The sequence below is a fragment of the Dryobates pubescens genome, chromosome 2 (genome assembly GCF_014839835.1).
Source record: "Dryobates pubescens isolate bDryPub1 chromosome 2, bDryPub1.pri, whole genome shotgun sequence".
NCBI classification, from domain to species: domain Eukaryota; kingdom Metazoa; phylum Chordata; class Aves; order Piciformes; family Picidae; genus Dryobates; species Dryobates pubescens.
This window is the reverse complement of record NC_071613.1, coordinates 43,078,725-43,092,299: the sequence shown is the minus strand read 5'-3', so window position 1 is coordinate 43,092,299 and position 13,575 is coordinate 43,078,725. Positions and strand designations below refer to the sequence as shown.

The following is a 13,575-nucleotide window of genomic DNA, read 5'->3' as shown; positions in this document are numbered from 1 at the left end:
TTTTTTCATGCTTTGTGCTGTCCTACAACAGATAATTGTCCTTGGGAGGAGCATTTCAAATCTTTCTACATGCTCAAGTGTGTCTAATTATTATCCTGGAATCACTTCATGTCTGAGGAGTTTACATTGGAGAGTATGCTTCTGCTTACCACCGTTGCTTTGCCAGGTTCAAATAATAAGAGTGTCTTTCCTCCAGTGTTAAAAATAACCACCTTTCAGATGGCTTTGACTTAGAAGTCTCAAAGGGACAAGAAGAGTGCATGCAGTAGAGCAACATGTAGACCTTTTACCATGAGTTTCTTCAGAAGCTACCAGGCTGTGGAAATCCTGTAAGTGCTAGGGCATTATCTGTGTGGAAGGGGACTTTGTGGCACCATCAAACTTGTGTCAGAACTATAGGCTCCCTTACAGCTGGATTTCATAGGCTTGAAATGTTGGTGGGAAGGGACCTCTGGATGTCTCTAATGTAACTTCCAGCCCAAATAAGGGCTGGAGCCTACATTGGATTGAGGCAACCATGGGTCTGTCTGCTTGATTCTTGAATATCTTCAATGATGGAGATGCCACTGCCTATCTGATAACCAGTTCCAGTGTTTCAGTCCTCTGGTAAAGAAGTTTTTCCCTGGTGTTCAATTTAACTCCCAAGTCATAGCTTGTGGCACTTTCTTTGATCACTGCTCATGCAGTTTGGCTCTAGCATCTTTTTCAACTGTCTGCATAATTTGTGGGTTGCTGTTGTGTCCAGTCTTAACTTCATCATCATCAGACTCAGCAAGCTTGATGCCCTCAAACCCTCCTCACAGGAGAAGTGCTCTAGGCCCTGAGTGTTTTACCAGCCCAGCAGGTGCGGGATCTTGTCCAGCTTCTCCACCACCTTTTTCAATAGGAAGCTCAAACAGATGCAATCTAACCAACATAAAGCAGTAGGGATGATAAGTTGCCTTGATCTCCTGTACTATGAAGAGTGGTATGCCTCATTTGTGGTGAGAGGGAACTAAGGAGGCCACAAAAATGATCCTGTGAAGACAGTCTGAGGGTGTTGGGGTTGCTCATCATGGAGAAGAGATGGCTTTGGGAAGACCTTATTGCAACCTTTCAATACTTAAAACCTGTAAGAAAGATGGAGCCAATCTTTCTTGCTGCCTGTTGTGACAGCACGAAGTGTAATGGTTTTAAATTAAAAGAGGGGAGATTTAGACTAGGGATAAGGAAGAAATGTTTTACAATGAGGGTGGTGAAACACTGGAACAGGTTGTTCAGAGAGGCGTAGGTGCCCCATCCCTTGAAACATTCAAGGCTCTGAGAAGCCTACTCTAGTTGAAAACGTTCCTGCTTACTGCAGGGAGGTTGGACTAGATGACTTCTAAGGGTCCCTTCCAAATCAAAACATGCTATCATTCTATTTAAGCTGGCTTTCCTGGTAACCCATAGGTCCTTCTTAGTAGGGCTGCTCTTCCACCAGCTGGTTCCCAGCCTGAACTGGTTCTTGGGCTTATTCCAGCTTAGTGCAGTACTTCACATCTCTGTTAGTGAGATTGTTGGCCTCAAGTTTCCCAGGTCTTGCTGGACTGAAGCAAGGGTGCTTGGCAAGCCAACTGCCCCGCTCAATTTGGTGTTGTCTGCAAATCTGCAGAAGGTGCCTTGTGGCTCTTGTTGAAACTTTTCACACTCCCTTGCCATGAGGAGAGAGGATACAGCCTTGGTGTGTGGAATCTATGGACTAGGCATCTTCTGGCAAAGCTGGTGTAAGCAGTTCCTTTGGCAGCCTGGCCCCCTGCCTGTTCCACCCCTCCCTTTCCACTGGCTGGTTATGCTGACACCAGTGTTTGAGGCAGGGTGGCAAACCAGGCTGGTGGGTGGATGTGGGATGCATGCAGCCATCACAGATAGTTTTGTCCTGGCTACAATTGCAAAGCTTTCTCAGACAGCAGAACTGCGAGCAGAGCTAGGCATTTTTCAGCCCTGGGTGATGATGCTTCACTTCTGGCAGCTGCTCCCAGTAAAGCATGGGGTGATGATGGTCCCCCTTGCTCCACTACCCTGGTATGTGTGAGGATATGATGCATTTATGCCACTCCTGCCAGTGCAGTAAGGCTGATGGGAGCAGGTAGCACATGCAGTAACCACAAGCAGAGGGACCGTAACTAACCCCCAGATACATACTAGCACACTTTGCAGAGTCAGGGTCTGCTGCTGGCCAAAAAGTGTATGTTTTCTTTTTTGTGGTTGGTTCATTCTCCCCCTGAGTCATGTGGTGCTTTCCTCCCCAGCACTGCTGGCTCCCGAGGCCGCTCTTGCCACAATGTAAACATAGCTACTGTGTGAGCTCCACTGGAGTGAGCGCAGGTCCCCGGAACTGCAGCCTGTTGCTCACAATGAGACAGCCAATGCCAATAGATGTATAATGAGCATTTAAAAAGCTCTTATTTTGTCATCCAATCATCGATCATCCTCATTGTGTAAATATTTTTTTTTGGTTGTTTCCATAACAAAGTGACTTTAAAAGCAATGTTCACCAGGAAGAAAGAAAAAAAATATTGATGCTGCTGATAAAATCAGGACAGTCAAAATGATTAATATGACATTGGGGAAAGCTCACAAATGAGGCTTAATTTCTGTGGCAAAAAGACCTCGTGGATTCAACAGTGCTTAGTTGTGCCTGGAAATTCAGTGGCAGCTTGAAATTTGATGGTGACCTCTGATAAGTGAGAAAATAGTGAGAGTTTCAATGAATGACTTGAATAAGAAAATAAATAAGCCAGTCTGTGCGGAATTCTTCCTGATATTTGTCTTGCTATTAAGTTCACTTGCTGTGGCTCTCATTGTGTCATGAGGTTTGTGTTGCCAGCTCATCACAACACAGGAGCCATGCTGGCAGTTTGACTGCTGGGGAAGGGGATCCATTGCTTTAGACGCGCAAGGTGTAACATGGAGGTGACTGCAATAGGAAGGCAGTTAAGAGCCTTTGTCAAGGCAACATCAGAGATCATAAAGATAGAAAGGGTCCCAGTGAGCATGTTTTGCTTTGTCAAACTGGCCACAGGATGTAAATGAATTCCTTTCTATTCTTTTTTTTCCTCTTTTTTTAACCCCAGGAGAAAAAAAAAATCAGTTTTATTTACATCTGGAAGATGAAGATGGGGAAAGGGGGCTTTAACCACAAACCTTAGGTTAACCACAAACTCATGGTTGATTACTCTCTTTGCTAAATTGTGCTGTCTGTTTTTAGTCTTGGTTTATTAATTTCCAGTGTTTATTTACAGGTTCTTGTATCTTTGCTGTAAGGTTTTGGAGCATTTGTTATGAAATGTTGATTTCCCATGTGAATATTTATAGACCATGTTTGAGTCACCTTTTAATCTTCCTCTGGGTTAAAGCAAATAAGTTCATTTTTTCTTTCACTATAAGGCACATTTTGAAGACTACCTTCATTCTCATTTTTTCCAGTTCAGTGTCCTTGCTCTTGCTTGTAACAGCAACACTACCTTCATACTCCTGGTGCTGGGTGTGGCCCTAAACTGTTGGCCACCAACTACTCTCCAAGGTGCAATGGGAACCCATCTAGACTCATTCCCATCTGAAAAGTGGACCTGCATGAGATAGATAAAGAGACCTCCGGGGACAGTGGGCTTCCTGGGAGAGCCACTTGCCACTGGAAGCTGTCCCAAACCCAGAGCAGTAATTTTCCATCTTTTAGAATAATAAGGGCTATATAACAGCTGCTCCTTTCTTCATTTGTAACATCACAGATGGTTAAAACCTTAAGTTTTCAATCCTTTTGAGTTTCTGCTGGCTTCAGCATTTTCCAGGGAAGGTAGAGGAAAGTAAGTGGTCACAGTACTTCCACTTTTCTTGGTGATCTTGCAGAGCCCACTTAAATATAGTTCCCCCAATGATCCCCAAGCCAGAGGCTGAAAACCTGTGAGCTAAAATATACACACAGGGGCAACACAAAAGGCACTATATTGAGTTTTCTTTTTGCTTAAAGCATATTCAGTGCTTGGGTGACCATACCAGCAAGTCTTCCCAGGTCTCTGCAGCTCATTTCAGATCCCTTCAGTTTGTCCAGACAGGCTGTAAGTCCAGACCCATGCATCAGGAGAGAGTTGGAATAATCCCTGAAGAACCTTGACTGATGTTGTGATGCACTAATAGCAGCTTTTGGAAGCTCTTCAATACAGTATAATTTTCAGCCTTGACTCTCTAAGTAAGTTTATTTTGGGCTTCACAAACACAAAATTGCTTATTTGATGTAGAAGCTCCTGTTAGGCTTCTCAGAAGCAATTCAGATGTTTGTGGTGGAATTCATGAAGGTGTAGAGATGCTTTGTTTCCTTTGAGTTTGATGGAGTCAAATGCTTAATGACTTTTACTGATCTGAACTTTTACTTAGCCACCTCTGCAAAGTTAGAATGCTCCCATGCTCACATCCCTTTAGCCCTAGACTAATGGAAATACCTTTTTTTTTTTCCTAGAGGAGAAAGAGAATGGAATATGTGACTGTATCTCAACCACTTCAGTGCAAAGTCTACTAGGTTGGCCCTGAGTGTTGAGAAGCTAACCTATACCTCTTGACTCTCCACCAAAAGAGCTGAAGGGCATACAAGTGCTTAGCTAGAGGGATTGTAATGACCAGAGAAGCAGCAGAATGAACTTTTGGGGCAGTAACAACTTAAACTGAAGGTGCAGATACTAATACTTGAAGGTTTTGTTTTTAGATTTTGTGTGTATGTGGGGGGTTTTGTTTTGGTTTTAATTGAAAGGTATTTAAAAGCATTGCTCTTCAATTCACTGGCAGGAAAAAAAAACAACTTTTTTTTTTTTTTTTAAAAATACTCTTTCACACAGAAAGTATCCTGAGATACTTTCACAGCATTACCTCAAGTAGAAAAATCATCAAGCAAAATCGTCACTCAGTCCCTTTTTAATCATATTGCCTGCATCAGGAATAGTGTGGCCAGCAGGAGCAGGGAAGTCATTGTCCCCCTGTACTCACAGTATCACAGTATAACCAAGGTTGGAAGAGACCCCAAGGATCATCAAGTCCAACCTGTCCCAACAGACCTCACGACTAGACCATGGCACCAAGTGCCACGTCCAATCTCCCCTTGAACACCTCCAGGGATGGTGACTCCACCACCTCCCTGGGCAGCCCACTCCAATGACGAATGACTCGCTCAGTGAAGAACTTTTTCCTCACCTCGAGTCTAAACCTCCCCTGGTACAGCTTGAGACTGTGTCCCCTTGTTCTGGTGCTGGTTGCCTGGGAGAAGAGACCAACCAGCACTGGTTAGGCCACACCTTGAGTACGGTGTCCAGTTCTGGGCCCCTCAATTTAAAAAGGACATTGAGACTCTTGAACGTGTCCAGAGAAGGGCAGCGAGGCTCGTGAGATGCCTTGAGCACAAGTCCTTTGAGGAGAGGCTGAGGGAGCTGGGATTGTTTAGCCTGGAGGAGAGGAGGCTCAGGGGAGACCTTATTGCTGTCTGCAGCTACCCGAAGGGAGGTTGTAACCAGGAGGTGGTTGGTCTCTTCTCCCATGCAACCAGCACCAGAAAAAGAGGACACAGTCTCAAACTGTGCCAGGGGAAGTTTAGGCTCAAGCTGAGGAGAAAGTTCTTCACAGAGAGAGTTGTTAGCCCTTGGCATGTGCTGCCCAGGGAGGTGGTGGAGCCACTGTCCCTGGAGGTGTTCAGAACGGGACTGGACATGGCACTTGGTGCCATGGTTTAGTAGTCATGAGATCTGTGGTGACAGGTTGGACTTGATGATCTTTGAGGTCTTTTCCAACCTTATTGATTCTATGATATGAGCAAAGCATTTTGCTGTGACCATTGAACAAGCACCTAAAAGGAACGATGCAGAGCAATCAGCACAGTGGAGGGAAAGAAAGAAATTAATTTCATCTGGGATGGAGAGCAAAGGGAGGTTTGGGCAAGAAAGCTGCAGTGGAGAAGACTTCTTCACTGAGGGGGTATTCTGGGGAAATAGGAAGAGCAGATGCTGGGCAAACAAGAGAGCCCCAGAGGTGAGCAGAGCAGTCTGTGTGGTGAGGTGGATTCTGAAGATCACATGTATTACAACATCAAATATCTGGTGTTGTAATGCAGATTCGCATTCTGGGGAAAGAACAGGAGTTAGACTAGGAGAGGGTTGAGATTTCTTTCAGGAGAAATAAACAGATCCTTTATTTGATTTTTGGTTCCCCCCTCCCCCCCCCATCAGATTTGGCTAAGAAAGGGACAGGAAGATTTAGAAGATGGAGCTGCTGGCAGAATCTCTGTAAAATTAATTATCAGAGCTCACCTTATTTTCTGCATTCAGTTATTTACTTTCTAGAAGTATAGTGGAGAAAATATTGATATGCCAGCCTTGATGGGATCCTTTGTTTTGTATGCTCTGGTCATTGGTCTTCATATTTCTCCAGCTGGTGCAGCAAACTCCTCACACTGTGGGAGGATATTTACTGCTTAGATAATTCCTTGGACATCTCAGCAAACTTGCTCTTTTTTCCACGTCCAAGAGCAATATATAGACTTTGCTTAATCAAGCTCAGTTGTTGTGTGATCAGAGCTAAATATTTTTAAGAGTATAAAAATAGTGACAAGATAGCTCCAGACATTTTGTTTTGAATGAACCAGGGTTTTGTCTAGCTGTGGAGTAACAGATGAAAGAGAAACTACCCTAAAGGCACATTTATTTGTGCTGTTTCTCAGTCTGAAACTAGCAGAAGCAAGCAGATGTAAATAATGCATCTTAAAAGCTTTAAGATGCATTGTGCCTCTGTGAGGCTACTTACCCTTCAGGTTAACTTGTTCTTCACCTCACAACACTGCCAGTGCCAATAGTTATATTGCATCTGACTCTCCTGGGCTCAGCCTAATGATGATGTATAGGTGCTATGACAGTATCAATATTCTACAATCATAACAAGATAATAAAAATTTCACCTCACAGTGAAATGCTGCTATCTTGGCTGTAAAATATGGCAGTAAATAATATTTGCTAACAGCTACCTTGAGTAAGCTGCACTTTTCTCAGCTGGAATTTGACCAGGAAGCTTGTGGGTTGGGAGTTTTCTCCTGCAAAACTGATTGAAAGACTTTTAAAGACTCAGAGTAATTAAGGTTCTGTTTCCATTTCTGGTGGTGGATGGACAACAGGACACAATCAAATGAGGAACCCCCTCTACTCCTTTGTTCCCCTTCCTCAAACTACCAAACATGAGAAGGACTGATGGAACAGAAAGATGCCCTGAGATCAGAGGGTTCAGGAAAATAATGGGTATGGGCAGCCTTGTAGATGCGAGTCAGGATCTGCAATTTGAAAGAGACTTCTCATTGAGTTGGGGAGTTGGCTTAGAAAGACAGAGGATTTTTGATGGATTAGGGGTGAATCTAGTGCATGACATTGTCCTCTTGTTCCTAAACATCCTCTGGTAAAATTACTTAGTCTCACTCTCTCCCCTGGAAAATAGAAAAATACCCTTGATGACATAAAGTTCACATTAATGTGAAGCACAGCTGGGCATAAGACTGAGAGTATGGAGTTAAAGCAACCACCTGTCTTTCAATAAAGCACTCAGACTTTAGAGGCATGTGAGCAGTGATTTCACATGCACCTCACTGATACCAACCAGAGCTGCCAGGTCACCTCCATGACTTGATGTGAGTAGGCTTGTTTTTAAAAATCCATGGACAATTTGGAGGACGGATGGCAATTCCCAGCAGAGCCAGTTCACAGCCAGGGGGTCCCTCGTGCCCTGGGGAAGCTGTGCTGTGGCCTGGGCATAAGGTGCCGGGGCCACACTGGGCGTGCAAGCTGCCCACACTGCCCACAGCTGTGTTCACAGAAATGCAGAATCATAGAATGGTTTGAGTTGGAAGGGACTTTTAAAGGTTATCCAGTTCCAACCCCCCTGCAGTGAGCAGGGACATCTTCAGCTAGAGCAGGTTGCTCAGAGCCCTGTCCAGACTGACCTTCAGTGTTCCCAGGGACGGTGCTTCTACCACCTCCCCAGGCAATCTGTGCCAGTGTTTCACCACCTTTACTGTAAAGTATTTTTTCTATTAGTCTAAATATGCTCTCTTTTAGTTTTAAACCAATGCCTCTTGTCCTGTCTCAACAGGCCCTGCCAAAAAAAAATCTGTCCCCATCTTTATCATATGCCACTTCTACTGAAAAGCTGCTGTATCTTCCTGGAGCCTTCTCTTCACCAGGCTGAACGCCCCCAAACTCTCTCAGCCTGTCTTCAAAGGAGAGATGCTTCAGCCCTCAGATCATTTTTGTGGTGTCCTCCGGACCTGCTCCAACACAGGCTTATGTCCTTTTTGTGTTGAACCCCCCAAAGCTGGACACAGTACCCCAGGTGAGATCTCATCACAGCAGGGTGGCAGATCACGTCTTTGTCACGCTGCTTTTGGTGCAGCTCAAGAGTACGATCGGCCTCGTGGGCTGCCAGCACACGTTGTCGGCTCATGTCCAGCCTTTTGTCCACCTGCACACTCAAGTCTTCCTCTACAGGGCCACTCTCAGCGGGTACCCCGTGCGCACCCCCTCTGACTCCAGCGCTCCCTGGGCAAGCCCACCTCCCTCCCCCTGCGTGCTCCTCTCTTCACTCCGCCCCTGGGCTGCCCCGACCCGTGCGCGCCCGGCGCGCCGAGAATGGCACCGGGGCGGGCCGGGGCGGGCCGGGGGAGGGCTCGATCGGCTCCAGCGCCCCGGCCCGGCCAACCCGCGGCCGCCGGGGCTGGGCCATAAAAGCGCCGGGAGCCGCGGGGGCCGCGGCTCTGCTTGGCCGCAGCCGTCACCGGCGCGCGTTGGGGTGGGCAGCCCGGCTGGCCCCTTCCTGTCGCCCGGCCTCCCCCTGCCCCAGGGACAGCGCCGGGCCCTCTCCCTGTCCTGCCCACCGCCCCCAAGATGCTGTTTTGGCACACGCAGCCGGAGCACTACAACCAGCACTCGACCGGCAGCTACCTGCGGTGAGTCCCCGGGCAGCAGGAAGCCCCCGGGGGAGCCAGGCGCCTTCGACACTGGTGTCGGGTGGGAGCGGTTGTCTTCCGTCCTCAAGGCTGCCCGCTCGCCGGGCTGCCCCGGGCATACCCGCTAGCGGTACCCCGAGGAGCCATCGCGTCGTCCGGTGCTAGCGCTGCGGGCTCTGAGAGAGTGGGCTCTATCTTTTTGTTTGTTTGTTTGTTTTCCTTCTTTCCCCCGCTCTCAGCGCCAAGTCAGACAGCTCTCTACAATTTTGCTTTACCGCTTTTGCCAGCTTTCCTCTCATCAAGGGCTCAGGTAGCGCAGTTAAAAGGGAGACGATGCCACAGTTCCAAAGTTCTGGCGAAAGTCTGTGGAGAGCGTCTGTTGGCAAGCTAAGAGAGCATCCAGTTTTCTAAAGATGAGGTTTCTTTCTCTTCTTTTTGGGACGATGGGTAAAAAGCTCAGATTTTCACTTTCTGAACTTGTCTAAACCAGCTTTTTCCTGTCTCTACACAGTTGAGTTTAATTAAATGCGCCTAATTTTAAGCATAAGGGCTGCTAAACAATAGTCTGTAACATGTGTAGCACAAAACCGTATTTCCTCCCTCCAAAAGATAACAAAGCAGACAAATTTGGGAATGTCCTTTCTGCTGGGTGCTTATAAATATTTTATTTTTTTTCTCCTCTATGTAAAGCTGAGCTCTCAGCTGGTGTCAATTGCTGCTGCTCCTCCTTGGCTGAAGTGCGACTTCGCTGAATTGCAGCAGTTGAGAACCTGGCTGTGGTACAAGTGCTTTCAAAATGTACCCCCCCCTCCCCCCCCCAAAAAAAAAAAAAAACATGTTGAGAGTTTTTTTGGTGAAGCACTTCAAACACAGAGGGTGTTTCTTTTTCAAAGAGACAGAGCTCTTCCTACTCTCTCTCAGTGTATTTGCAAATTAATTGTTATTTTACTGAATGAGAATTTGTCACTGTGAGATTCTTTCTTCTCCACTCCTTTGTGCAAGGTTCTTCACCTCACTCCATCCTAGTGAAGTGTTTTAACAGTGTGTATGTCGCAAAAGTTTTGTTCTCTCCTGCTTGGTGCTTACAAGCCTGATTAGTTTAGGACAGTGAGAATGGTAGTAGCAGAGGAGCATCAGCATTGATCCTTGTGTGTGCTGTCTCTGCATTAAGGAGCATTGATGGTGCTCAGGCTGCTTCTTTAACTCCTTGGATTTGTAACATGAGTGCTACAAGATTGTTAAGTCCAGGTCAGGCTTGAGCCCACAATTCAAATTCTTTTTAACTGGCCAGGAAACAAGTTAGGTTATTTTTGCTGGCTTGATGCTACCAAGGCAGGGGAAAAAGGATACCCGATCTGGCAGGAAAGTTTCCAGTGTGAAGGTGACCTGTCAAGAGTTTAGGAACAAACTTCAGGTTTAGTGAGTATCTGCAACTGTGGTGTTTTTCATCTGCAACTAAAAGCCCTAAACCCGATTTTTATGGCAGCAATGGCCTCAGGTGTTTCAAGGAAGGTCAGCTGAATAACAGCCTTTTTTGTTTGTAGGGACCTGAATTCTGGGCCAATTCACTCTCTGTGGGAATTTGTCAGGACACGTGTTTCTAGAGGGGCAATTTTCTGCTGAGTTGTGCCTTTCTGAAGGCTCTCACGTTCACTTGTAGTGACTCTGCAGATGAAGCTGAAGTAGTGCAGTCCTTGAAGTTGCTGTAGGAAAAGTTTGTATCAGTTATACTTTGGAGGGATCAAAAGCTTTTTGTGTATCTCAGGCATCCATGCAAATTCTGCCATACCTCCGTGGTATCTGTGGTTGTAGCAAGACAGTACTACAGAAAAATCCTTGTGAATCTTCATTCATTTTTACCCTGTATATATTCTACTCTCTGTTCTGACAGCTGACTGAACACTCAGATAGCCTTATCCCTTCCCAGGTAAGTGGGCTAAGTGTCGGTTAAGATCCAAACTGTGAAGATTTGGCATAAAGATAGAATTTGGGGCAGCTTTAAGGGTTTTCCCTCTATCTTTTTAAGGATGGGAGTGGTGGTAAAAGCCCGCTTTTTCTATGACTTGATTTGCAACTCTTGAGTGAAGAGAGTCAAACAAATACTGTGATGGCTTATACCTGTAGTTTAGAAAGGCTTTTAAGCCTTGATCAGTTGCTCACATCCTTCTAAGTTCCTAAAGCTTTAGTAAGGTGAAATGTTATAGAAGGGCTTAATCCAAAGTAAAGGATACCACTGGCTATTAGATTAAATGCTATAGGAATAAAAAGGCTATTAACTTGTGTGGTTTTGTTAGTGCTTTAATGTGGCAAAGCTTTCCAGACGGCAAATAATGGATCCCTCCACATTTACAGTCTTTAGTGACCAGACTACTGCTCCAGCAAGTGTAGGGGTATTAAGAACCTGAAATACGATGTTTGAATTTTGACTTCCCTTTGCCTAGATTTCTCAACTGTTTCAGCTGAATAGGTGGAAAAATTCTTCAGCCTTAACTGTTAAACCTGGACCAGATTTTGCGCACTGTTTCTGCAGAAGGGCAGAAGCGTTCAGGCTTCAGAGCTTTGGACCTGCTCTCATCTGTAGAGCAGCATGCATTCCGACAGCATTGTGCAGAGGAGTGGCCTAAGAGCAAATGCTGGCATCCGGCTGCTCAAGATGACTCTGTGGAGTGGTATCGGATCCTGTGTGTGTGGAGCAATGCTATCTATTTCAGACATCTACTGCAGGCATTTCTGCCACTTCATTACTGTAGTAAATCATCATCACTAAGGGGAAAAACAGCCCCCTCTCTATGGCTGCAGTGAGGCAAGAGCTGTGATTATGTCAGTTATGCTAGTAAGCAAATGGGGCTGGTTGCCTTCAAGTTGGTGATAACATAGAGGAGGTGGGGTTGGAAGAGAGAATGGAAAGAGATGGGGGTTTCTTTTCTCCTGTATCTATCTAAAATGGCACAGTTTGCTCTCTGGCTTTATTTTGCCATAAATAGGAGTACCTGTGTTTGAACCAGACTCTTCAGCATAACCGCTATGAACTGCTGCACTGTTTCATTCATGACCTGGGTAGCCTTCAAGGTTGTGGGTGCTACAAGTGAGTGCAGGGTGGATGATTAACGGAACAGGCAAGGAAAGAATTCTTAATGCCCTTTCCACAGGTACTGTGCCTGTATGCCCTGGTGTGTTCCTGACCAGTTTTTCTGGAAGCTTTTTTTTTGTATGGGATCACTGAAAGGAGCAGAACCATAGCCTCTCTAATAGACATTGAGTCTTCACACATCTGGAGGAAATGGAGGAGGGGAAAAATTACTTGGTATTCTGAACTGTCTCTGTTCAAAATAATCTTTCTAATTTGGAAGGATATTAATGTGTGAAGTAGGTGGATGCAGTGGTGAACATGGGAGAGGCTAATGTGGTTCTTCAGTATCAGACATGCTTGAGATAAGAATGCTTTTCCTGTCGTGTCATTCTGTACTAATCATTCTGTTGTGCTCTCAGCCTTGCTAATACCTGTTCTGCTTGGGGATTAGTGGGGGTTGCAGTCACTTTGACACTGAACCAGTAGGCAGATCAGCATGAACGTCTTGTAAAGGAGCAAGAGCTGGGACTGTGTGCAGGTCCTAGTCAATCTGCTCCCAAGCACCTCTGTGTGCATTTATGAAGGTAGCCCAGTGCTGGTGAAACCTATGCAATTCCTTGGGACCAAGCTTATTAGACCATAAGGATGTGTTATGAGTCAGTCCAGCAGTTCATGCCGTCATGTACCTGAATGTGTCTCTTTGACACTGTCGCTGTCTGCTCTTCACCCTTGGCTGCTTGTAGACATTTTACTAATCTGATAACTGAAGAATTTTTTTGTTGATTTTTTTTTTTCCTCATCAGGAAGACTGCTTAACTGAAAAGTTAATCTGTTTTATGTTTTAAAAAATATAAATATATTATCTAAAATACTATTTTGCTAATGCTGTGGTTTGGTGTCCCTCCCCCCCCCGTCATCTTAGAGGCAAAAATTACCTTGCTACATTACGCAGGCCAAATTCCTTCTTTTATTAGCCATTATAACTCATGGTTCTCCAGAGATCATCTGCATTATTTCAGAGCATGAGATTCAAGTGGAGACTGAGGCAGGATATTCTGTAAAGTGTTTCTCACTAAATGTGTGAATTGTATGTTGCAGAGATGTCCTTGCATTGCCAATCTTCAAGCAGGAAGAACCGCAGCTGTCTCCTGAGAATGATGCCAAACTGCCACCCTTTCAGTACGTCCTTTGCACAGCCACATCACCTGCTGTGAAACTGCATGAAGAAACCCTGACCTACCTCAACCAAGGTAGGGTTTTTACTACACTGAAGAAGGGCATACACCCTGGGAATGACTCAGAGAGATTTAATCCCATATTGGTGCCTTACTGGGAGGGTATTGGGATGAGAAAAAAAGGGACAGAAATGGGGAGGATGATGGAGGAAAGGAGGAATATTTGAGGTTTCATGGTTTTATACCATATGCTCCACTGTTACAATGAAGTACTAGTCATTTACCTGTTGACTTAAAACAATGTGACAGCATGAACAGTTAGTTTCCTGTGGCCAGGTACTAGCTTGATC

At 45.5% G+C, this 13,575-nt stretch overlaps 1 protein-coding gene across 1 annotated transcript in view; it reads left to right on the top strand.

Moving 5' to 3' along the window:
* Positions 1-8,918: 8,918 nt before the first annotated feature.
* The window catches only part of TFCP2L1 (transcription factor CP2 like 1), a 36,040-nt gene continuing 31,383 nt past the window's right edge, over positions 8,919-13,575 (top strand). Inside the window, exons 1-2 of the mRNA XM_009911124.2 lie at positions 8,919-8,980; positions 13,149-13,300. Coding sequence (XP_009909426.1) covers positions 8,919-8,980; positions 13,149-13,300 — 214 coding nt within the window. The remainder of the gene's footprint in view (positions 8,981-13,148; positions 13,301-13,575) is intronic.